Source organism: Dipteris shenzhenensis, chromosome 30, assembly GCF_047967505.1.
Source record: "Dipteris shenzhenensis isolate YYH24624 ecotype China chromosome 30, Dip_SZ_1.0, whole genome shotgun sequence".
Lineage (NCBI taxonomy): Eukaryota > Viridiplantae > Streptophyta > Polypodiopsida > Gleicheniales > Dipteridaceae > Dipteris > Dipteris shenzhenensis.
The window spans coordinates 22,110,394-22,136,575 of NC_141625.1; the positions used below are offsets into that span (position 1 = coordinate 22,110,394).

General features: G+C 44.0%; 1 protein-coding gene across 1 annotated transcript in view; it reads left to right on the forward strand.

Moving 5' to 3' along the window:
* LOC147881844 (uncharacterized) overlaps nucleotides 1-26,182 on the forward strand; it is a 123,236-nt gene that overhangs the window by 60,166 nt on the left and 36,888 nt on the right. Inside the window, exons 4-11 of the mRNA XM_087401258.1 lie at nucleotides 9,604-9,677; nucleotides 9,877-9,976; nucleotides 10,059-10,132; nucleotides 10,285-10,385; nucleotides 10,508-10,611; nucleotides 10,722-10,775; nucleotides 10,913-10,968; nucleotides 11,587-11,625. Coding sequence (XP_087257384.1) covers nucleotides 9,604-9,677; nucleotides 9,877-9,976; nucleotides 10,059-10,132; nucleotides 10,285-10,385; nucleotides 10,508-10,611; nucleotides 10,722-10,775; nucleotides 10,913-10,968; nucleotides 11,587-11,625 — 602 coding nt within the window. The remainder of the gene's footprint in view (nucleotides 1-9,603; nucleotides 9,678-9,876; nucleotides 9,977-10,058; nucleotides 10,133-10,284; nucleotides 10,386-10,507; nucleotides 10,612-10,721; nucleotides 10,776-10,912; nucleotides 10,969-11,586; nucleotides 11,626-26,182) is intronic.

Here is a 26,182-nt window from a genome sequence, read left to right on the forward strand (position 1 = left end):
ACAAAGGATTCTTGGAAACTCAATGCCATGCAAATCCTGCCGAGAAACCAAGGCATCAATGTGCATCAGCAGAGGATGAGTAGAAATTGCAAAAAGGAGAGCACTAAGAGGACATCCCTATTGAACCGATCGGCTTAAAGACCAAGAGGAGGAGAGGGCATCGGATAAAAGGCAAGTTTCTGTGCCCTCATCATGAAGCCAATAAACCACGTTTTGCATTTTTGGCCCAAACCCCAATTGTCTCATAATTGCAGCAATGAAATCCCATCGGATGGTGTCAAATGCTTTTTCAATGTCCACTTGCATGATAAGAACATCTTGTCCATGATCTGCTTGCGAGGCACAAACCTATATTGTGCAGGATGCAAGCCCATGTATAAAAAGTGGGATACGCAAAACCAACTTTTAGAAAGTGGGATACACCTAGGCATCAAGGTGATTGGATGCGAATCAGACAATGATTGACAAAGGGGCCTCTTTGAACAATCGCAGCAAGCACGATGAAGGCATATGACCAGAAGTCCAGGCCCCTATTAATCATAAACAGAAGAACAGGGCTCAACTGATCCCAAAATTCCACAAAATATTTCCAGTGTCAATCCATCCGATCCTGGAGATTTAGAGCGCCCCAATTTGGATAGTGCTGCTTTCAGTTCCAAATCTTTAAAAGGCAATTCCAACTTATGGGCATCCACCTAAGAGAGAATGGGTTGAACATTCTGTAAAAAATATGTCTTTTCATCAACCTCCATAGGTAGGGGAGGAGGCAGTGCAGCAAACATAACAGAAAAATAACTTCGAACCTCATCATCAAGCTATTGTTTATTCATTGTCCAAGTTCCATCCCTGCGCATGACATGGTGCAAAGAATGCATGCGGCGGGAGGCATGAATACTTTTGAAAAAGGCTTTAGAAGAAAACACACACTTTTTTTTTTTTGGTGAAACCAATAACTATATTATTAACATGAGATCAATGTACATGACATTAGACTCCAAAAGAGAGCCTAATGGAAGAACTCAAAAACAGTCAGAAAACACTTCAAGGCTAGTAGCATCCAAGTCCCTCGCAGCATAACTATCATATAAAGATTGCTTGAGGGACATTCTGAAGAAAGCATATGCCTGAGGAAACTGTTGTCCCATCCTAGAATGCAATCTCTGTGTCCAAATAGTCCATAGTACCCAAAAACGAGTCCAGTGAAAGAAAAGGAGGAATGGAGACATTTGAGATGAGAAGCATCCAAACATCCAGAAGAGTTTCCCAAATCTGACAGAGGGAAACCGAAGCCGCAACAAATGAGAAACATGAGTGATCAATAACCGAGAGTGCGGGCAAGACCATAACAAATGGGGAACTGTCTCACGGTGCTGAGGGCAACGGGGGCAGGAAGGGGAAGCAATGCGACGTGCTGCCAATTTCACCCCAATGGAAAAAGCTCCCACTATACATCTCCAAAAGAAAAGCCTCTGTTTCAATGGCAATTTGGCTTTCCAAATTTTCTTGAGTCGTGATTGCCACCAAGATAAAGGCCTATCCAAATTCCAAAGAGTGTTGGCATGCTTATCAATCCATGGCGGTGGAAGAAGAAATCTGTAGACCATCGAGGAGGCCAGATTATGCATTGAAAGCGAACAGGTAGCAGGGGATAAGGAAGTCAGATTCCAGTCTAGCAATCTGTCCTGTACAAATAGTGGAGGAACAGGAACAAATGGCTGCAACATAGTTGTAAGTATTCTCCAAATGGGCCGATGATGCAGACCCAAGGGGAATGTCCTGCAAGCTTGTGGGAATGAAAGCACATAACCATGTTGATCCACAACATCTCCGACAAATCTTATGCCCAGTTTCATAAGATTATATGCTTTAATAGGTGCCTGTAATGCGAGAGGCGATTCAAACACCTTGCTCCAATGGATGCTTTCCAAGCGAAAAGAATTACCATGATGGGAAGAAGCACCTGTCCATTTATCATAAGAGAGAATTCTCTTCCAATCATGAATAAAAGCAGTAGAAACAGGACAACCAGGAATTTTCCCCTGAAATGTGGTCATGACTGCTTCCCAGTGATCTGTAATCCAATGCCCATATGCATGGGACGTCATGTTTCCACACATAGCTGCTAACATAATAGCCCATGGCTGTTTTTGCTGAAAAAAATCAGCAATCATAGTGCTCTTTCCTGCCAGCATATGAAACTGAAGATTGAGAATATTCAGTCCCCCATGAGTCTTAGGAGAACAAACAGACTGCATGGGAAGAAATCGCAATGCCTTTTTGTGAGATTTGCTTTTCCAAAATATCTCCATAGCCTGGGACATATAGGAAGCCAAATGCTTAAAAGACCAGGGAAGAAGAGGCAAATAAAATTTGCACGTATGCCATAATGATAGACTGTACTATCCGAAGTCGAACATGTAGAGGCCAAGTGGACAAATGCCAGCATTCCAGCTTCTTGTTGATCTTTTGAAGCACCCATTTGAGCTGTTGTTGAGGGGTTATATTCCAGCCAATGGGATACCCTAGATGCCTCACAAGAGTATGGGAAGGGAGGATGTGGCCTGGCCAGAGAAGTGCATGCCAATCAGCTTCTTTCAATGCTAGAAGATTCGATTTCTGAAAGTTAATATGCAGTCCAGCAGCTATGCCAAAATCATTGAGAGTATGCATCAAGTGAGAGAGATCACTTTGAGAATTCTTGGGCATGAAATATGAATCATCAGCATATGCCTGTGCAAGAAACGGCTGTGCCCCTGGAATTTGCAAGCCATGAAGCTGCCCTGTATCTGCAAGATGGTCCATATGCAACAATAACGGATGAGTAGCAATGGCATATAGTAGCGAACTAAGAGGGCAACCCTGTCTCACTGAGCGGGTCATAGTCCATGCTCTTGACAACCCACCGCCAAGCAAACACTGCGCAGTGGCATGAGAATAGAGCCAATAAATAATATGAACCAGCCGAGGGCCAAATCCCAATTTATGCATAGTCTGAGAAATAAAATCCCAATGGACAGTATCAAATGCTTTGGCAATGTCCACTTGCAGAATGAGAACATCTTGTTTAGAATATTTGGCATACTCAATTGCAAGCAAAGCATTGGAGATATTGTCAGTAATCTGTCTTCTGGGAACAAACCCATACTGCCTAGGATGAAGTCCTGCTTGCAAGATAAATCGAACCCTGAGGACAATCATTTTGGCAATGAGTTTGTAAATGACTGGCATAAGAGATATGGGCCGCCAATCAGCCATTGTCTCACACAACCTTTTTTTGGGGATCAATTTGACAAGGCCATGTTTCCAAGAAGGAGGAAGAGATTATTCTGCCCAAGCATGATTGATCATAAGAAGCAGAGTATTCTTGAGATTACCCCAAAATGCACGGAAAAATTCTATAGTCAATCCATCCCAACCAGGAGAGCTGCCTTTACGTAAATGACTCAGAGCATCATCCAGTTCATTAAGCATAAAGGGCTGCTCCAGTGCATGAGCCCATTCCGGGGACAATATGGGCTGAACATGCATAAGAAATTGAGACCTAGCTGCATTCACTTGCATTGAATGATCAGACTGAGGAGAAAAGAGATGCTGGAAATGACTAGAGCATTGCGATTCCAATTCTGATTTGGAGGTGGTCCAAGTGCCATCATCTTGCTTGATTCTGCAAATATCCTCCTTTCGCCTATCCGCATGCAGGCTTTTAAAGAAGGCTTTGGAGGAGCAGCCCTTATCCAAAAGGGGTTTCATGCGAGCTCGGATTTGCCACTTCTTTAATTTGCGAAGATCATTTTGATGGATGATGTGAACCGCATAAGCACAAGAATCCTGTTCAGAGGAGGTGAGCTGCCTATGAGAGCTGATTAAATCCATTTGTTGCTTATGAGATTGAGCCCATTTCAGCTTAAGCCTGAGGTTTCCCATGTAACTCCTTACATAATCTTGAATGACAGCCTGCAAACGATGGGCAAGACTGATCCAGGCGAAATCCATGTCCTCCTGAGCATGTGAGAGGACGGGGCAGACAGCCACTCTCACCATGTTTTGAAATTGTTGATGCAACAAATAAGCACTATTAACATGGAGTAGGCGACGACCAAAAAAAGGCATATCATCTGTCAAACGTGCTATAGATAATGTCAAGCATACTGGAAAGTGATTAGATAGCAAGAGGGAATGATTAACCCATAGTGCACATGTGAAACTAGCATATTGCTGAGCATGCAACAAATACCATCTGTCAAGTCGAGCCCAGTAATGAGTAAAGGCATTGTGATGGTATGTGTAACCCATATCTCTATCCCTTGTTGAGAGCCATAAATCTTCTGCATGCAAGAAAGAAAACATATCTTCCCAATGTCGAAGCTCAGTGGGGATCATGTGAGAACGATGAGTAGTGTTGTCTTGGATGGCAGGCGAGTTATTAAAGTCTCCACACAAAAAGGCATTAGACAGCCATGGATATTGTTTGAGGGAGGCCCACATTCGAGCTCGTCGCCGAAGTTTGAGAGGCATAAACAGATGCTATTTCATAAAGATCAGCATGACAGATGCATCTGATCACCACCCATCGACCCTGGGGGTCATTGTAAGCAACCGTGGGCTGCATATCATGTTTCACCAGCATGCATACCCCCGAAAAGTGCATTGTACCAGCATAAAAGATGTCATAACCAGCAAAATGGCCTTGCTGGCCAGCCAAGAAGTGTTGGTTGTGTTCCTGTAAAGAAATTACATCGGGGTGCATTCTATGTACATAGTGCCAAAAAAGTCTCCACTTATTGACATTGCAAGGACCTTGAACATTGTATGTAATGCAAGTAATTGAAGTAGACATAGAAGATATGTACAGCCAAACCAAAAAGCATAGTGAAGGTGTAAGTTGTCAGGCCTCAGCCATGACATCGACATCCACCTGGCCTCCTGGATCAGTAGCTCTATAATCCTCATCATTGTCACATACAGGGATGCCCCTCTTGAGCACATCAACCCACAGTTGAGAAGTGAGGCTATCAGCAGGGGTAGAGGCTTGACCGGGGGTGGAAGTAGAGGCATCCCAATGGCGAGATTGTAACGGTCGTGGCTTGAGCGCAGATGCCTTTTTGGGTTGCTGCCAGGCACCCTGGGGAGAGGCATGAGATTCTGAAATTTTGCCCTTTCCCTTATGCTTTTGCTTGGCTGGAACCTGAACCACATTTTCGTTGGGTGGGGCAGATTTAGATGCCATATCCCCCCCCGACTTGCTAGGCATAGCCTTAGGCCCCGGACCATAAGTTGGAGGGGAAATATTTTCTGGAGCAATAGCTGTAGATGGGAGCTGATGCAGGACTGCAGGACACTGTGAAGCTAGGTGGCCAAACTTATGACATGTGAAACAAGCACCTGCAAATACTCCCCATTTCAAGTCAAAATATTTTTCGCCCAAGGGGACATCCTCCACCTCTACCGCAATAGAAGGAGGGGTTGGGTGATCTGTATCCCAAAGAACACAAAACCGATTTCGATTACCCGAAGGACGGGGTGGGCATACAACTTGCCCCAAAGTAGCTGCCAGACTTGGTAACTCAGCCCTCATATAGTCCGGAAAATCCACGACCTCAACCCATACAGGGCAGTGATGTCGAATGAGACCGTGATAATCCTTATTTGGCGACCATGGCATGACATGGACCATTTGTCTGCCATAGAATAGAGGGGACATCTCCAATATCTGCTGACGATATGAGGCATCCAAAAAGTGCACTTCATAAAAACCTCGAGAAGCAAAATATACTCCTTCAACAAAGCAACCTCCCAACAAAGCGTGAACCCATTGAGCTACATCATTTGCTGAAGGTAGCTTCCCTGGAAAGAAAATGATGACTGCTTGCTGAGAAAACTTTCAGAGAGGAGCGACCAATGAGGGCAGCTTCAGCTTATATTTAAGGGCCGGGGGAGGTTTGGCCCACTCCTTCCGGCTGTGATGAAATTCATCCTTGAGCATGTCGAAGTATAAAAATCAACTTGTTGTCTTTTGGAGTCCCGGGACAGGTCCTTCCGGGAATAGCTTTTGAGATGGTCCTCCATGGAGTTAAGCAGGGCAAGATCGATGAAGAGGTAGAAAGAACCAGAGCTGTACAGCAAGGTTTGTACAGAGCAAACAGCATGGGAGAAATAGGAAAAATAGTACGGACAAGAAGAAACTGTACGGACAAGAAGAAACTGTACGGACAGTACGGATAGACAGGACCGTACGGACTGTACGGACGGCTGACAGGGCACACAGAGGCTGTACGGAAGAAAACGAGTTGGACAGAGATGTTGACGGAGGGCAGGGGGGCTAAACTGTATGGAGAAAGGCGGGGTTGTATGGACGCACGGAGGGGGCTTCAGAAGGGAACATCGATGGCGATGCACACACACGCAACTGGAATGGGATTGCACGGGATTACGCAGGAAGGAGCGGGCTTGTTCGTACGGCCGTAAGGCACCTGTACGGCGACCGTACAGGTGTACGGATAGATGGAGGAGCTGTACGGGACCTCCTCTGTCTCGCGACCTGCTCTCTCTCACCACATACACACACACAGAGAAGAAAACACACACACACACACACTTTTGTGAGGGGGGGTGAAATCCATGTATATTTATATTACAAGAAGCGGTCCCCAAAGTGTAGACCACACTTTTTTTGGTGCAAAACCATTTGTATTATATTACAAGAAATTGTGAAACTGTCCCCCATAAAAGAGGGGACAAGTAATTACAACATGGAAAGAGGGGAACAAGTAATTACAACATGGAAAGAGGGGACAAGTGGAGAACCCCACCCGCACACTTTTTTTATTTATTTTTATTTTTTAGTGAAATCTTTATATTTCTCTGTGGGAAACTTCCAAAGAGGTAAAAACCCACCAATAAGTACAAGGGAAAAGTTTTAACAAGTAAAACCTCAGAGCAAAAGTCATGAGGTAGCCAAGTAAAATATTACATATCAAGCTGGAGGAGAATCAAACACAGCATCCTCCAGCTTCAAATTGTTGCTCTGTAAAAACTGATGCAGTGATAAAACCACACGATCAATAAACACAAGCTGTTTTTTGCCCTTATGATTCTTCTTGATGTAGGCTGGTACCCGAAATTTTTGAATCAAAGGGTCAAAAACCTGTTGTAACATGGGATGGAAAGATTCCAATAAAAAAGGTACTTTTGCATCCCTGACAGAAGAAAGCTCTGGCACAGGCATCAAAGGCATAGGAGCTAGCTCAACGTCCGTGTCTTCCGATAAAGAAGCTACATCTGATGAAATAGGGTTCTGCATTTGAGCTTCATTCGGAGGATTAATCTGAATAAGAGTAGGGGTAGTATCCTGAGAGAGAGCATGCATATCATCATGTAATTTACCTTCTGCATATCCTGAATAGAAGGAAACTGATGGTGCTCAACAAGAGTGCAATCCTGAGCTTTTTCAGCAAGGGGAAGATTTGCCTGTGATTTATCAACCTTCCTCCAGTAGTGCTTGCTTCGGAGCAGTAGAGGACTTCATCAAAGAAGCCATAGCAGAAACCGGAGGAGAAGGGAGAGTAACCTTGATAGCTGAAGAAGGAGCAGGTGGTATGGGCTTGGATATGGAAGGGCAAGCACGTGCAAAATGGCCAACCTATCGGCACCGATAACATGTAGTGGGAAAAGGTGCAAAATGGAGCCTGATGCGCATCGGATGAGCAAATCCCAAATCAAGATCCAGAGTAGATGGCACGGGCTGCGTCATATCCCACAGAATGCAAAGACGAACATCACGGGAGGCTTACAAAAACTCCTGTCTCGGAATATGGAGAGGCCTTCCCAAAAAAGCTGCAAGAGTTGTGAGATGCTGAAGAAGAGGCACAGGCAACGCTTTGAGAGTAATCCAAACCGGACAGTGAGTTAGAAGTGTCGCAGAAGGATCAAAAAGTGGATCCCAGGGCATAACATAAGCAAAGAAACCCGCTCCAGGAACACCAGCATCATTGACAAGGCGCTCTACCACCTCAGTCGAAGAGCACTGGGCATAGTAAAATCCTTTGCCTAGAAAGACAAAGGAAGAAATACTGTCCAGAGCCACTGCAACATCAGCCCAATGATGGAGCTGAGCTGAGGATAAAACCCTGCCCATAAAGTAGAGGCAGACTCCAAATTGTTGAGCTTGTCGAAGACCAGAGACCAAAAGGGCAGAATCCAAGGAGCAAACAAGCGGGAAACTCGATGAAGGAACTTCTGTGACAGAGGCAGAGCACAATTGGCGAAGAAGATCCAGCTGGAGTGAAGAAGAAGGGCCATCAGAACCATCCAGCTTTGCCGATTTGACGAGAGGAGAGGCAGGCAGACCACCATGTTTTCGGCGAAGAAACACACGAGTAGGAGTAGAGGCAGGGGGAGGTGCCGAGGTGGAGAAAATAAAAGAGGGAGGAGGCTGTGCAGGGGACTGTGCGGTCTTCCGTACAGGCTGTACGATCGACCGTACAGCGTGTATGGAAGGCCGTACGTCAGGGACGAAGGACAGTACGGAAGGGTGCACAGCGAACGAAGGCTGTACGGGTGGCAGAGGTAGGGTGAGCGAAGGTGGTACGGAAATCCGTACAACTGATAGCAGCTGTACGGAAGACAGAGCAGACAACAGAGGCGTGGCAGGGGACTGTACAGACAGGGACTGTACGGACGGAATCAGGGCAGAAGACTGTATGGATGAGGCTGGCTGTGCGGAGGAGGAGATCTCCATCGTGCTCTCTCACGTACCTACACACACACACCTCTAACCTCGCGCGCGCGCGCACACACATTTTTTTTGTTTTTTTGGTGAAAACTTTGAATGCTTTATATTACAAGGTAGTTATCCCAAAGCGGGGAAGCTGAAAAAGTACACCAAGAGAAAATCTCTGTGTAGGACAACTATACATCATAGTCTATGTAGTGAGTTTGTAGACAATCAAGAGCGATTGCTGCAAAGAACGACGAAAGAAAAAAAAAATAGGACCACCAAAGACTCCGTGGTTTCTATCTTTCCAGAGAGTCTAGAGTGTCTAGTAGCGAACCCAGGTAAAGAACAACTCAAAATTTAGTCGTTGAGGATATATCCCAGAAAGCTAGAAAAGCTTCCCAAAAGAAGTCCGAGGAAATCTCAGTCGCAGTCTCTGCCGAAGGATGCCCAAGAAGTCCCATGTCTTGGGGTACTGCCAAAACATATGAGACACAGACTCCCTCGGAGCCAAACACCGACAACAAAGAGCTGGAGCAATACGTCTGCATGATAAAAGCTGTTGGGATGGAAAAACCCCCAACAGAACACGCCATAAAAAGACCTGTTGTCTAAGCGCGACCTTGGAGTGCCAAATCTGTTTCAGTCTTCCCTCCCCCCCACCCCCCCCCCCCCCCCCCCCCCCCTCACACACACACGCACACACACACACACACACACAATTTTCTATTTACTGCAAGTCGAAGGATTGGCTTTACTTCTATTGACTGTTGCTCTATTGTTGAGTCTTTCCTAAGGGTATTTAACGGTATAATATGCTTGCTTTTAATTACTTGAATGGGCTCTGTATGGTACTGAACCTGTGCAGTAACACTGAATCTGTATGGCAGACAGCACCCATAGACCCTTTTACAAGGCAAATCAAGCCAACGGCTTGCCACGGTGTACCACTTGGTGGAATGGGGTGGGTTCAAAAAGCTATTCATCCTTTTCTGTTCATCCATAATGCATGCGAAATTCAAATCTTGTAATCTTAGGTGTATTGTTTTGCCTGTCATACGTATCATGGGAGAATTGACAGACATGTGTTTGCAATTTATGGGTGCCAATGTTATTTGGATCTGGCTCTCTCGTTTCAAATTGATGCATGACCTTTTGTGCAGTTCTGGAAGTATTGGTAGAGGCTTCAGGGGCGAATTCAGGCGCTGGCAATTAATTCCTGGTGTTTCTGAAGAAGCACCAGTGTTGGCAAATCAGTTCTCGGTACTTCAATTATGCCAAGATTGCAATCCTCAAGCATATTGGTCTTATTCCCCTGTTGATATTCTCTCTCTCATTCATATAGGTCTTTATTTCTCGTGATGGAGGAAATAAAAAATACTCTTCCGTACTGTATCCTGGTCATCCTCCAGAACTTAGGTAGGCCCTTTCCGCTCTATAGAATTTTCAATTTTGATACAGGTTCTGATCAATTTTTATCTGCTTCAACTCCAACAGTGTTTTAGTTCTGCTTTCCTTCAGGGAACTAGAGAATCCTGAGTTCTGCACAAATGTTTACTTTTGGCCTTCAGGGAAGCAGAGGATTCTGGTATTTCTTCATGGGATTGGAGTCTTGATGGCCAATTCTCAACCTATCATGCAGTTTTTCCAAGGGCTTGGACAATTTATGAAGGTTTTGTTATAGTGCTGCTTGTGTAACTTCACTGTTTCCGACTAAAGCTCAAACTCTTAAAAGCCAGATATAAGATTGCATGTTTTTTGCTATGGGTTTGATGAGAACCTTTTGATATACAGGGGAACCGGATCCAGAATTGAAAATTTCGTGCCGTCAAGTTTCACCTTTCATTCCCAGTAATTATAGAGAAAGCTGCTTGCCTTCAACTGTTTTTTCATATACAGTAAGCTTGTCTCTAGTTTTGCGCCTTTAAAGCTCTCATATCAAGATTATCGACTGAATTGGCTTAATTTCTTTCTGGTTTTCATTCCAATTTGCCACTTATTTGTACAGTTGTTAAACACCGGGAATGACAGTGCAACTGTGAGCTTGCTTTTCACATGGGCGGTAAGATTTCTGAGCATTGATGACGATTGCAGATAACCTCTGCGGTGGCCTTCACACCATATTCAACTGCACAAAGTTCAGGTTCTCCCCACTTTGTGATACAATGCACTGCTCACGGAATTTGATATGTTTTGCAGAATTCAATAGGTGGATCATCACACTTGTCTGGTGGGCATTTCAATGAATGCTTTATGTATGCTTCCTAATTTTTTGTCTTGGACATTTATACAGTTTGCTTATTTGATCTTTTAGCCTATCAGCATGCCATTTGTTATGTTGTAGCTCTTGATGATGCATGATGTTTTTCCTTTTTTTTTTTCTTACATTGCTACGGGGTTGTAAATTGCTCTGCTTCAGATTCTGGCTTTCATGTATCCCCTCTTTTTGGGCCATTGTTATGTCTAGAGTTTTTCCCTCCCCTTGTCCTCCAGCTTAATAAGCTTGGTCCCTTATTGCTCTTCCTCAACTGTTCTGTATTTGTTTTGATAATATATCTTCCTGTCTTTATGTGTGAGTGAAGTGGTTTCAATTGTGGTTGTATGAAAGAAAGGGATACATTAATTCGAATTATGAAAGATTACCTAGATGCAATTAATGCTTTAAAGTTCAAACAGCCTATTGTGTGTGGTATTTTGTGGTTTCATTTTCTTCTGCAAGTATCCTTTGATTTGGATATTCTTTGATTTGGTTACTTCACAAAACTCAGAATTGTAAGTTTCGGAATTGTTTTCAGACAGATGACACAATCAAGGTTCTGTTTTCAATCAGTTCTTCTGATTAATTCTTTTCTCTTCTTGGTTTGCCAATCCAGAGAGGAAGATGGCGTAAGCGGCGTTCTTCTTCATCACAAGCAAGTTGCTGCTCCTTTGCTCTTTGTTCTGAGGGTTGGTTTGCAGATTGCCCCTAATGTTTTTGTTTGAAATTTCTTGTCCACTAATACATGCCAAAGTTTCTTTAATGGATTCTGCAAACATACACAGACGCTATTAACCTTATGATTGACTGTCATGAGATTGAAATTGCACACTGTGTTGTGTTTTTAAGGATGAATTGGGCATGTTCCTGTATTCATCTAGATATATATAGCTTACAGTTTCTTCAGACTGTTCCTCATTATAGGATGGTTCTGTTGAAATCGTAGATTATGCAAGGATGGCTAATGAGCCTTGATGAGATTATACCTGCTTATTTGGACGTTGTTTAGTCAGCTTAATGTATAAACCCTTGGAAGCCGACTGGAGTTTTATGCCACAGGTGTCTTGCTAAAATAAAGCTATCACGTATAAACATTCAAAGGCCTAACTCTCTTTTCCCAATCACGGGCATAGGCACATATTTTCCTCCCAGCCATCCTCGATGGTAGCAAGCTCACAGAATCTCTTACATGAAAGTACCTGCTTGTCAAATTCCAACGAGCCGCAATTCCCTAGATCCTTCAAAAGAAAAGGTCTACTGACCCTTTCGAGGTCATGTCACCTCAACTTGAGCGTAACATTCCTTCCCTCTTCAGGCATTAGCGTCCTCGATGATAAAGTCTGGGAACACTCTCCATAACTGGGATACGGATTCCCAGGTTGCTTCTGGTAGAGGTAAACCATGCCATGCAACCAACACCGTGGGTATCTTCCGATTGCTTACTTCTATTGCTCCTCGGTCCAGGATTCTTGTTGGTTTGTGTCTTGCATTATTCTCTATCTCCTGAAACAAAACAACACCCTCGATTAGTGAGTCACCTGTATGCAAAAATTTCTTTAAATGAGAAACATGAAACACTGGGTGCACCTTACAATCCTGTGATAATTCTAATTTATAGGCTACCTTGCCTATTCTTTTAGAATTAACCACGGCCCACAATATCGAGGTGATAACTTAGCACACTCTCCTGCAGTCAAAGAGAGTGCGAAGGAACAGTGAGAAAAACTTTCTCATTCCTTAAATTCTCTAACAGATCTGTTTTCATCCGCATGCACCTTAGCTCTATCCATAGCTTGGCGGATGTTAGCTCTCGCAAGTGCTAGCATCTCCCGCATCTGAACTACAAAGTTCGCGGCACTAGGCACTTTTTGAGGTGCTCCAACTGTAGTTGGATTTGTTGGTCTATAACCATAGTTCAGCTCAAACGGACTAAACCTTGTAGATGAATGTTTTCTATCATTGTAGGCAAATTCTAACAATGGCAACCACTTGTTCCATGTATGTTGCCTCAATGACACATATGCTCTAAGCATATCCTCTAAAATTTGGTTGATTCTTTCCGTCTGACCATCCGTTTCTGGATGATCCGTACTACTCATTCCCAACTCAGTCCTTAGTATCTCAAACACCGCAGTTTAAAAATGACTGGTAAATTTGACATCCCTGTCTGACACTATGGATTTGGGTAATCCATGCAAACGAAATATATGTTTAATAAACAAGTCCACTACTTGCGGGACACTAATAGACTCTCTAGTTGGAATGAAGTGAGCCATCTTGGTAAGACGATCAACTACCACACGGATAGAATCATATCCACCTTGTGTCGTAGGTAGACCTACAATAAAGTCCATGGAAATGTTCTCCCACTTACCTAGTGGTATTTCCAAAGGCTGTAAAAGTTCGGGTGGCTTCACCTGCTCTGCCTTACTTACCTGACATGAAAAAAAACGGCACATATTCATGAATATGTTTTTTCATTATTGGCCAAAAGAAATCTTGCTTTACGAGATCATAGGTTTTCTCGACTCCTGGATGTCCGGCACATGGGCTATCATGGCATTGTTGAATGACTCTCTGCCTGAGATCATTCTGATTAGGTACTACTACCTTGCCATTTCTTTTCAGCATACCATCTCTTATGGTATATCTTGCATAAGTTTGGCCTTTGCTGGGATTAGGTCACCCTTTTTCCCGGGTTTGAATACATGAGCCTTAGGCCAAAGGCTCTGAATGAACTCGTCCACCTTTTGAGTTTCTTCAATCCAAGCCATCGGATACCTGTGCTTAATAGTGATATTATCCAATGCTCTGTAATCTATACAGAGGCGAAAAGTATCATCTTTCTTCTTTTTTAATATCACTGGCGAAGCAAAAAGTAAGAAACTGGGTTGAATCTGCCCCAACTTAAGGTATTCTTCCAGTTGTCTTCGTACCTATGCTTCTTCGGTAAAACTTAATCTATAGGGAGGCCTATTTACAGGTTCTGCCGTCGGGATTAGTTCAATCTTATGCTGAACATTCAGCTCTGGAGGTAACCCACAAGGTAATTCATCCCTAAAACAATAAGAGAACTCCTCTGCTATTTGATCAGCCAGCTTGGCCATCTCTCCATTTTGGGCAACATCAGTGCTAGCCGAAGGACCATCAATCGGCTCTATCGATGCTGTACAAAGAAACAAAAACTCTTCTTGAGCTTTTTAAACTTCCATTACAGAAACCAACGGTCCTTGAGGTATATCTTTTTCACCTCGTAAGACATACAGCACATCATTCATCTTGAATTGATAAATGTGCTTTTTCCAATCTATGGTTGGATTCTTCCTAGAATGCTAAGCCTTACCCAGGGACCCAAGGCTACGTTTGCATGAGCAAGCTTTGTCATTTCAAAATCAAGCTTCTCAGCATAGTCCTGAATTCGAAATTCCAACTGGGTAACCCTTTGGTCCCATACTTCAGTTGAACTTCCGTCTGCCATTCTGACTGTATATGCATAGTCAGATGGGCTAGTCTTTAATTTTAGCCTCTTTACAAGCTTGGAGTTAATTACATTGTGCGTTGACGCTGAATCAAACAACACAATGACATCATGATTGGCTACTTGTCCTTTCATCTTAATTAACTCCGTATCGTTAAAGGCTGTATACCCGTTGCTGCGGACTTTGACAGGACGTTATCAGGTGCACTAGTTACTAGCTTAGGAAGAGACACACATAACAAAACAGGTACTGACCTTTGAGAAGATCCCGCTAGCTAAATCTGCATCTGTTCTGCTTTGGGACTTCCCTCCATTTCCACGTCGCATTTTGAGAGCACCATCTCAGTCATCCGACGATCCTTGTTTCGTGGACAGCCTTTCCACTGATGAGGCTGAAGGCATCCAAAACACAAGCCTTCTCTCCTCGCTTTTTCTCTTTGCTCTGGGTTCAAAGAAGACTTCGACCAAGCCAGGGTTGCCATTGGTGTTACTTTTCTTTTCGTTCCAATGGTGGTACTTTGTTTAGGAGTCTCCACTGGCTTCACCTGCTTGGCTTGACCACTGGGTTGTGAGGCACTCCCTTTGCTAATCCACTTCTTCTTAAACCCAGTTTTCTTCAGGTACTCATATCGAGTCCCAACCTGCATAAATCCACTTGGTCTATTCCCTTTGGCATCTTCATAGTTTAGGGCTATGGCAATTGCTTCATCTAGCGTGTTCGCATACTTAGCCCAAACTTCCATCTTGATCCGATCATTCAATCCAAAGATAAAATCCTTTACCTGGATTGACTGAGGTAGAGGTTCATAAACTCTCATTACACTTTCTCTGAACTTATCAGTGTATTCCGCCACTGATAAATTTCTCTGACGAAGGTTTCGATACTGATCCCAAGCTCGGGATGCTTCGTCAGGAGGTAAGAAGTGTTTTCTAAATTCTTTTTTAAACCCCTTCCAAGTAGTGGATGCCATACCATCTTTCTACTGTTTTATCCACCACCTATCTGCTGCCTCATTAAACATATGGGTGGCCTTGCGGATTTTCTTCATATCATTCCTGATTTCACAAATGGCGAAGGCTTCGTCCCATTTGTGTAACCAGGTCTCTATGATATTGGAACTACGGTCAGACATGCGACCAGAATACTTTTTTGGCCTATAATTGGCAATATTAGGCACCTTAGCCCTTGTAGGCTCGACCGTATGAACACTGGTTTCAGGCTCCATTGGAGATTTACCTTTGTCCTCACAAGATGGTCTAGCAGACATACTATGAACCATTATCCTGAGCTCGGATTGCCCTACATTTGCTTGTAATTGTTGCGCTAAAATCTGTTGCAAGGCATCCTCCAATAATGCAATTCTACCAGATAGTGTATGGCCTGCTGGGTGCGACACCCTAGAAGCTTCTACTTCTTCTACTTCCATTTAGGTCGATAGGTGTTAAAATAAAAAATAAAAAAAAATAAAACACCACCTAAAACTGTATTTGCAAACGGCTTTTCAATCTCCTAACCCCAAAAGGTGTCGAACTAGGCGTAACCATCAACTAAAAGTACCGAATATCTTTTCCCCATACTAGGGAAATATCTGCAATCAGAAATAACTCAAACACCAAGGCAAATAAACGAGCATATACTCCAATAAAACTTAGAAGGCATAGAAAGCTCCCTGGTCATATTTTTGCTGCATGAAGAGATTAACTTGTCCCTGTAAGGTTGTTCGAAGCATTTATGACATGCCTTGTGACCACGAACATGCTGTATTGTCTACCTCTTTCCATGAGCTCACGACCAAGCACAGTCTTAACTCGTGTTCAGCGACTAAGTGCAACCAATGAAGGTCTAGCTCTGCGGGCTATCAGGCCCAATAGTCGAGTCCACGACTAACAAGCCATTTACATTGTCATAACGCCCGAACCGTGCAGAGTAATTGACCCACAACCTCTGTTACGCTCCATTGGTGTTAACCAACGCTCGACCAACCAGTCACGACGCCATCTAATAGACTATGTGCTTCGTCTAATAGTGGTCCACAGCAACGTACGTAGCTCTACTGGCTACCGAATCCACTACTTGCAAAATCCACAATACTACGCTTTTTTTCACACCCAGCTCTTGCTTGCGGCACTACCCGACAAGACACTCATCTTTGAAGTACCAACATCGATAATGTTAAAGGATCTCCACGTAGCGCAGATATCAAAACACAGACTTCTTTTAAGTGGTTTATCGTGGATATCTAGATCAGTTTCCCTTGCCCTAGGCTAGCTGCAGACTGACAAACGTAATCACAATAATTATAAAACTGGCCCGTACTCACAGGCTCCTGCAATCGCGTCTTCCACGCCTTCAATCAACAACGAAAGATACCAAAATATCATAGTCAGCTAGTCTTGAAGGTAACCACCCGTAAACCAGCGCGTGCGCCACTCTTAGTCTTTTTCTCTGATCCCGTAAGACAAGATCCCCGCTCCTCTATTGGCTTCCCGGTGGTAGCACGCTAAGGCTTAACGAAGAATCGGATCAACAGCTCGACGTTTCGCCACGCTCTGCCTACTGAATACCAAAGCCCAAGACCTCTCTCGATCCCCCTTTTCCCAATCGCCTGTTGCTCTGATACCAAATATCACATATAAACATTCAAAGGCCTAACTCTCTTTTCCCAATGACGGGCGTAGGCACATATTTTCCTCCCAGCCAACCTCGATGGTAGCAAGCTCACAAAATTTCTTACGTGAAAGTTCCTACTTGTCAAATTCTAACGAGCCCCAATTCCCTAGATGGATCTAGTATGCCACACGTTTACATTTTAGGGTACCTCCTAAATGCAGCATTTACCCTTCTCTTGGGATATCATTGAAATCATTTGCCCCTTGGCACATTTAATGCATTTATACCCCTTAGCCTTAGATCCACCTAGTCTAGTGCCATATCACCCTCACCAAGGACCTTGACTTTGATTCCTTTCTGATCCTTTACGTAAAGCCGAAACAAATATAATACAAACATTGATCCTTGAAAAGAAAAGGTCTACTGACCCTTCCGAGGTCATGTCACCTCAACTTGAGCGTAACAAAAGCGGACAGCTAAAAAAGTTTCTCCTTTTTATGTGGAAAAAACAATTTACGGGGCAATGGTGAAGACATTTGCAAAGAAGGTGGGGCATAGCAACCTAAGGGAGCCGTAAATCATGATGCAATAAAGACGGGTGATAACTGGAAAACAATCAGGTAGGGTTAAAATACTACTGTTACGAATTGCACGAGTAGGTAAAACATGTTGTCTATAGTCTTTAACAAGGTCGCTTGTAGCTATTGCCCTTTCCAGGAGTCACCTACGATGGTTTGTCCCCAACGCTCTATCGCTACTTTTGGGAGCACATTAGCACTCCCCTATACTTATTTGGATTTTGTTTAGTCAGCCTAATGTAGTACACCCTTGGAAGCCGACCTTAGTTTTATGCCAAAGGTGTCTTGTTAAAAGAGAGCAGACAGTTAAAAGAATTTCTCCTTTTTAAGTGGAAAAATAACAACTTACGGCGGGTTGTGAGCCCTAATAGGGCTGGACCAGCCACAGACTGGTCGGCTAGTTTGGTGCAGGCTGGTCAGTTTTTGCCAGCCCCCTTGGGGCCTATAAAAGGAGGGCCTCCAGCCCTCATTGAATATCACTTGGAGCAGCCCTTAGGACAACAGACATGAGCAGCAAAGGGGGAGCCTTAGGCCTACATTCAGGAGGACAAGGTGACCTAGGAGAAGCTGCAGACTGAGCTAGAGTGGCTGCCCACCTAGGCTGGCTTCCGGACAGGAAGGTGGAAGGGATCTAGACAGAGAGTCTACATATGCTCGTGGTGGAGCATGCGGGCTCAGAGATCTAGAAGTGTCAGGCTTGTAGTAGAAGGACCTTTTGGTATTGTATCCTGTCCTAGTTTCTAGAGTACGGAAATATAAAGTGTTGCTTCTATATTTGTCTCTGAGCATTGTCAATTTACTGGCTTGCACATCTATGCACATAAGTTAAGAAGTTTGTGATTCCACACCCCCCACACACACTGTGTGAGCTCTTGGGCATTACTATCAGTCTTCCACTGTGCGTACCCTCTGTTGGGTCATTCATTTCTAACAGACTTTTGTTGCGAGGAAGCCTGCACTTCAGGCTTAGTTGACCTGTCCTCTAGCAGCTGCCACCCTCTGCAAGCTTCCTACACCTAGGTGCCTCTTCTATAGCATTCCAGGAGATCCCCTTCTGCTTTGCTGGAGGATTTGGTGTGAAACTGTTGCTGTTGTCAAGATCTAGCTGCTTGGAAGGCTCTACTGGTCGCCTCATTTGGAAGTGGTTTGGCAGCTGGTCCCTGCTGCATTTCAGAGCTCCCCTACCTCATTTCAGCCCTGTCAGTGCACTTGTGTGGAGCAACCGCCTACTGAAGCTGTTTTCGGAGATATTGGTACACATTTCAAGGTGTTAGGTTTTGAGTTTGGTGCATTACAGAAGAGCCGATTCATTCATCGTTCTCACGGGAAGATGAAGCATCAGTAGCTGCAAGGCCAGACTGCTTCTTCATCATTTCTGATTTGATGCGCTTCCTACATTCAGAAATATCATGTCTTGGATTCCAGCAATTGTTGCATCTTTTCTTTTCTTATCTGGATTTCTATTGGCAAGGGGGGTGAGTATATGTCCCAAGAGTATGCTGATTTTTTAGCATAACGTGGTATAATTTGTCTATGTACTGTGCCATACACACCACAACGAAGTGGTGTTGCGGAATGCAAGAATAGAACCTTGATGGAGATGGCATGGTGCATGATCAAGGGTAAGTCTTTGCCCAACAAATTCTGGTTGGATGCCAGTATGTGTATACGTTATGTCTTGAACAGGTACCCACCAGGGCATTGAAGACTATTAAGACTTGGACAGTTTGTAGGATGGTCATTTCATACATGAGAGTGTTTGGCTACATTGCGTGTGCACATGTTCAATCTCAATTACGGCACAAGCTGGAGGACAATGCACTTAAATGCATCTTCATTGGTTACAATTCAGAAAGAAAAAGGCTATCAGTCATACCAGCCAAGTACTGGGAAATTATTGTCAGTAGAGATGTTGTCTTTGCTGAAACTTCTATTATCCCATTGTTGGATTGTCAAAAACAGCCAACCATTGCTGCTTCTGATGTGTTTGATACATTGCTGCCCTTGTTCAAGTCTGCTTCAGACTTTGGTAAGTCCATAGCATGTGATTAACATTCACAAAAAATATTCTTTAGCATGCTTGCCTTTAGGCAAATCAGACAACTCCTAAGTGTCATTGTCAGATTTCATAGCTTCCATCCAATCTCTGCTATCAAAGGCATGCTTGTGACACAGTGGCTCTTCATTGCAAGCTGTAGCAATCAATATAACCTCCACTAAGTGTCCTTGCATGTGACGAAAAGCTGCTCTTGTGCGGACAGACAAAGGATCAGGTTTCATAGCTTTCATCCAATCTCTGCTATCAAAGGCATGCTTGTGACACAGTGGTTCTTCATTGCAAGCTGTAGCAATCAATATAACCTCCACTAAGTGTCCTTGCATGTGACGAAAAGCTGCTCTTGTGCGGACAGACAAAGGATCAGGTTGTTTGCTGTCTTCTAACATATCTAGCACCATCTTGGGACTATTTTTTGTTGCCTAATAATAGCCCTCTCTTCAGTCACTGCTTGTTTCGTGGTAGCCTAATCAATGTGAGGGAATTCAGGCATAAAATATTTAAACTCAAGAGGAAGGCTGATGGCAATGTTGATTGCTACGAAGCCCGTCTTGTTGCAAAAGGTTATGCTCATACATTTGCACCCAATTTATGCATTACTACCATCAGGTGTATCGTTGCTATTGCAGCCCATCATCATTGGCACGTGCATCAGCTGGAAATCAAAACTGATTTCCTTCAAGGAGACTTGTAAGAGGAGACTGGTTTGAGATCAAAGGATCTGAAAATAAGGTATGCCGCTAGCACAAAGCACTTCATGGTTTGAAGCAGGCACCCCTGGCTTGGTATGCCATTTAAAAACAGTCTTACCGAGTGTTATCGACCTTCCCGTTATCTCTTCTGCTCATACCATAAGTCTCTAATATCGCTGATATTTGTCACGGGCGATGGCTTCTGGTTTTTTCCTCCCAGCCAGCTCTCAAGGAAGGATTCGACTTATTTTTTGTAATTCAACTAGATTATCCCACATCCTTATCCTTGAGACCCCAATTCCCTAGATAGTTCCTGGCCACATGTCTTCATTCTAGGCCCTTACTTAGATGCATCCTTTTTCACCCCTCTCTTGGAGTTCCCTTTCAAAACAATTGCCCCTTGACAATTCACATATTAGATGCACCTAGACCCAAGCCCTATTAGAACTATCTAGTCAATGCCATTACGCCCTCACCTTGGACCTTGGCAGTTACTTCTCTCGACCATTTAATTACGCACATTAATTATTACAAAAGTTGGCCATCTAAGAGAAAATGCCCACCGATCTATCCGAGGTCATGCTATCTCGGCTAGAGCATAACATTCCTTCCCTCTTCAAGCATCAGCGTCCTCGATGATGAAATCTGGGAATGCTCTCCGTAACTGGTACACGGATTCCCAAGTAGCTTCCGATAGAGGCTGACCATGCCATGCAACCAACACCGTGGGTATCTTTCGATTTCGTATTTGCATTGTTCCTCGATCCAGGATTCTTGTTGGTTTGCGCCTTGCAATATCCTCTATCTCCTGAAACAAAACCACACCTTCGATTAGTGAGTCACCTGTATGTAAAAATTTCTTTAAACGCGAAACATGAAAAACCGGGTGCACCTTACACCCCTGTGGCAATTCTAATTTATAGGCTACACTGCCTATTCTCTTCAGAATTAACCACGGCCCACAGTATCGAGGTGATAACTTAGCACACTCTCCTGAAGTCAACGACTTCGAGTGCGAAGGAATTCTGAGAAAAACTTTTTCTCCTTCTTCAAATACTCTTATAGACCGATTTTCATCCGCATACACCTTGGCTCTATCCATAGCCTGGCGGATGTTAGCTCTCGCAAGTGCTAGCATCTCCCGCATCTGAACTACAAAGTTCGCGGCACTAGGCACTTTCTGAGGTACTCCAACTATAGTCGGATTGGCTGGCCTATAACCATAGTTCAGCTCAAACGGACTGAACCCAGTAGATGAATGTTTTCGATCATTGTAGGCAAACTCCAACAATGGCAACCACTTGTCCCATGTATGTTGCCTCAATGACACATATGCTCTCAGCATATCCTCTAAAGTCTGGTTGACTCTCTCCGTCTGACCATCCGTCTCAGGATGATCCCCACTACTCATTCCCAACTCAGTCCTTAGTGTCTCGAATACCGCTGTCCAAAAGTGACCGGTAAACCTGACATCTCTGTCTGACACTATGGATCTAGGCAATCCATGCAGACGAAATATATGTCTAATAAACAACTCCGCTACTTGCGGGGCACTAACAGACTCTCTAGTCGGAATGAAGTGAGCCATCTTGGTTAGACGATCAACCACCACAAGGATAGAATTATACCCTCCTTGTGTTGCAGGTAATCCTACAATAAAATCCATGGAAATGCTCTCCCACTTGCTTAGTGGTATTTCCAAGGGCTGTAAAAGTCCGGGTGGCTTCACCCGCTCGGCCTTACTTACCTGACACGAGAAACACCGTGTCACATATTCATGAATATGCTTTTTCATCGTTGGCCAAAAGAAATCTCGCTTCACGAGATCATATGTCTTCTCGACCCCTGGATGTCCCGCACACGGGCTATCATGGCATTGTCGAATGACTCTCTGCCTGAGATCATTCTGACCAGGTACTACAACCTTGCCATTTCTAACTAGCATACCATCCCTTATGGTATATCTTGCATAAGTTTGGCCCTTTCTGGATGCCAGGTCATCCTTTTCATTTTCCCCGGGTTTTAACACATGAGCCTTAGGCCATAAGCTCTGGACAAACTCGTCCACCTTCTGAGTTTCTTTTATCTCGGTCATTAGAGCACTCTCTAATACCGTGAAACTCAGGTTGTGCATAATGCGAGATAACGCATCAGCTATCTTATTGTCTTTTCCTCTTCGGTACCGAATCGTTAGATTAAACTCCTGCATGAGCTCTGCCCACCTAGCTTGGCGGCCCCTCAAGTCAGGTTGTTTACAAAAATGTTTCAGAGTATCATGATCTACATCCACATAAAACTCTGAACCATACAGATAATGCCTCCATGTTTTCAAAGCATGGATAACTGCATACAACTCCAATTCATGAGTTGGCCAATTCCTTTGAGAGGGAGAAAGCTTCTTGCTTTCAAAGGCTATTGGCCTTCCCTCTTGAAGGAGGATTGCTCCTACCGCAATGCCACTTGCATCGGTTTCTAGGAACAACGGTTTCTGGGGATCAACTATTTTTAACACCGGTCCTGAGACCACAGCTTGTTTTATGGTGTTAAAACTTTCTTGTTGATTCTGTCCCCAAATAAAAGGTACTTTATCTGAGGTCAGATCAGTCAATGGCGATACTATTTCGGAATATCCTTTGATATGCCTTCTATAAAACTGGACAAATCCCAAGAATGATCGCAACGCGGTCAGACTCTGAGGGATTGGCCAAGTTAGTATCGCAGCCACTTTCTTCGGATCCATTTCTACCCCCTGTGGAGTAATTATGAACCCTAAGTACTCAAGCCTAACCATACACAGTATAGTTTTCTTTTTATTCACGTAAAGACTGGCTTTCCTCAAAGTACTGAACACTATCCTTAAGTGTTCACGATGCTCAGTAATACTTTTACTGAATATCAAGATATCGTCAATAAAATGTACTACGAACTTTCCGATATACGGACGTAGTAAATCGTTCATAAGCATGACGAAGGTCGCTGGAGCATTGGTAAGTCCGAAGGGCATTACCAAAAACTCATAATGACCAAACCTGCTTCTAAAAGCGGTTTTATGCACATCCTCGGCTCTAATCCGGATCTGATGATAGCCGCACTTAAGATCTATCTTGCTGAAAATCACGGCTCCATGTAATGCATCTAGCAAATCATCAATCCGAGCCATCGGATACCTGTGCTTAACAGTGATATTATTCAATGCTCTGTAATCTATACAGAGGCGAAACGTATCATCCTTTTTCCTCTTTAATATCACTGGTGAAGCAAAAGGTAAGAAACTTGGTTGAATCTGCCCCAGCTTGAGGTATTCTTCCAGTTGTCTACGCACCTCCGCTTCTTCAGTAAAACTCATTCTATAGGGAGGTCTGTTTACAGGTTCTGCCCCCGGGATCAGTTCAATCTTATGCTGAACTTTCCGCTCTGGAGGTAACCCATAAGGTAGTTCATCCCTAAAACATTCAGAGAACTCCTCTGTTATAAGATTAGCCAGCTTGGCCATCTCACCACTTTGCGTAACATCAGTGCTAGCCGAAGACTCATCCACCGGCTCTACCGATGCGGTGCAAAGGTACAAAAACTCTACTTGAGCCTTCCTGATTTCCATCACGGAAACCAACGGTCCCTGAGGTATATCTTTTTCACCTCGCAAGACATAAAGTACATCATTCATCTTGAATTGATATACGTGCTTTTTCCAATCAATGGCTGGATTCTTACTAGAATGCCACGCCATTCCCAGGGCTATATCCGCATGAGCAAGCTTGGTCATTTCAAAATCAAGCTTCTCAGTATAGTCCTGAATCCGAAGCTCCAACTGGGTAACCCTTTGATCCCATACTTCAGTTGAACTTCCGTCTGCCATCCTGACTGTGTACGCATAGTCAGATGGACTTGTCTTTAATTTCAGTCTCTTCACGAGCTTGGAGTTAATCACATTGTGAGTTGACGCTGAGTCAAACAACACAATGACATCATGACTGGCCACTTGCCCTTTCATTTTAATTAACTCCGTATCATTGAAGACTGTATACCCCGTTGCTGCGGGCTTAGATAGGATGTTATCAGGTGCACTCGTCACTAACTTAGCAACAGATACACATAATAAACAAGGTACTAACCTCTGAGAAGGTCCCGCCAGTTGCATCTGCATATGTTCCGCACTGGGACTCTCCTGCATTTCCACGTCGCATTCAGATATTATCATACTAGCCGTGCGACGATCTTTGTTCAGTGGACAATCCTTCCACTGATGTCGCTGAAGGCAGCCGAAGCACAATCCTTCTTTCCTAGCTTTCTCTTTTTGTTCAGGGGTCAATGAGGACTTTGACCAAGCCCGGGCTGCCATTGGAGTTATTTTCCTTTTCACCCCAACGGTGGTACTTGTTTTTGTTGGTCCCTCAACCGGCTTCACCTGCTTGGTTTGGCCACTTGGCTGCGAGACACTTGTCTTTGAAACCCATTTCCTCTGAAATCCCCCTTTCCTCGGGTGCTCATACTGAGTCCCTGCCTGCACAAATCCACCAGACCTGCCTCTGGCATCCTCATAGTTCAGGGCTACTGCTATAGATTCATCTAGTGTAGTCACATATTTAGCCCGAACTTCCATTTTTATTTTGTCGTTCAGTCCATAGATATAGTCTTTTAACTGAACCGACATAGGGAGAGGGTCTGTTATTTTCATAACACATTCCCTAAATTTGTCAGTGTACTCTGCCACTGACAAGCTCCGCTGACGAAGATTCCTATAAGCATCCCAAGCTCGGGATTCTTCATCAGGTGGGAGAAAGTGTTTCTTGAATTCAGCTTTGAACCCTTCCCAGGTGGTTGGAGCAACTTGATCCTTCTATTGCTTTATCCACCATCTATCCGCTGCCTCAATAAACAAGTGTGTGGCCTCGCGGATTTTCTTTAGATCGGATTTAATCTCACAAATGGCGAAGGCTTCTTCCCACTTGTGCAACCAAACCTCGATCACATCAGAGCTGCGCTCGGTCATTCGACCAGCGTACTTCTCCGGTCTATAATTAGCAATATTGGGCACTTTGACCCTAGCGCGCTCTAAGGAATGTACACTGGGCTCTGGCTCTGCTGGAGCTTTGCCCTTGTCAATCCTAGACGGTCTAGCCGACAAGGCTTGCACCATCTCCCTAATCTCATTTTGACCAGCATTCACCTGAAGCTGCTGGTTCATAATCTGCTGTAAAGCATCCTCTAATATTGAGATCCTACCAATCAATGTAGGTGTTGCGTGATGTGACATCTGTTGTGTAGATTGAGCTCTAGACTCACTAGGATTCACCCTTGAACTCTGCCCTTCTGGTTCCATTTCGTTAGAGGGGGGTTTTTTTTTTTTTTTTTTTTTAAAATATAAATATAAAGGAAAATATATACTGCTTCCTTTTCTGGTTTTCTTTTTTTTTCTGCGAAAAACGACAAACTGCAGCGAACGGAAAAAATTGCTCCCTGGGCTTTTCGAATCCCACTGCTTGCACACCGTTCACGAGCTACTGCTGCTCCTGCACACCGTTCATGTTCCAAGTTGCATAAAGGAACTGATCTTAGTTTCGTATTCCGTCAGGTCAGCCCGTCGGCTCTTGAAAGGGGAAATACGTCATAACCTGCCGCACTTGCTTCCTTTTTTATCACGACCAAAATATTGCGCTGTATAAGCCGTCGCTTCACGTTCCATTCAATTAATTTTTCTTCGCTCCTCGTCGAAGTAATTGCGCTGGCCTAAGTATAAAGTCTTTCGTAGACCACGTCGATAGGCGACTCGTCAGCGACGGCTCTTCTCAACGTCACG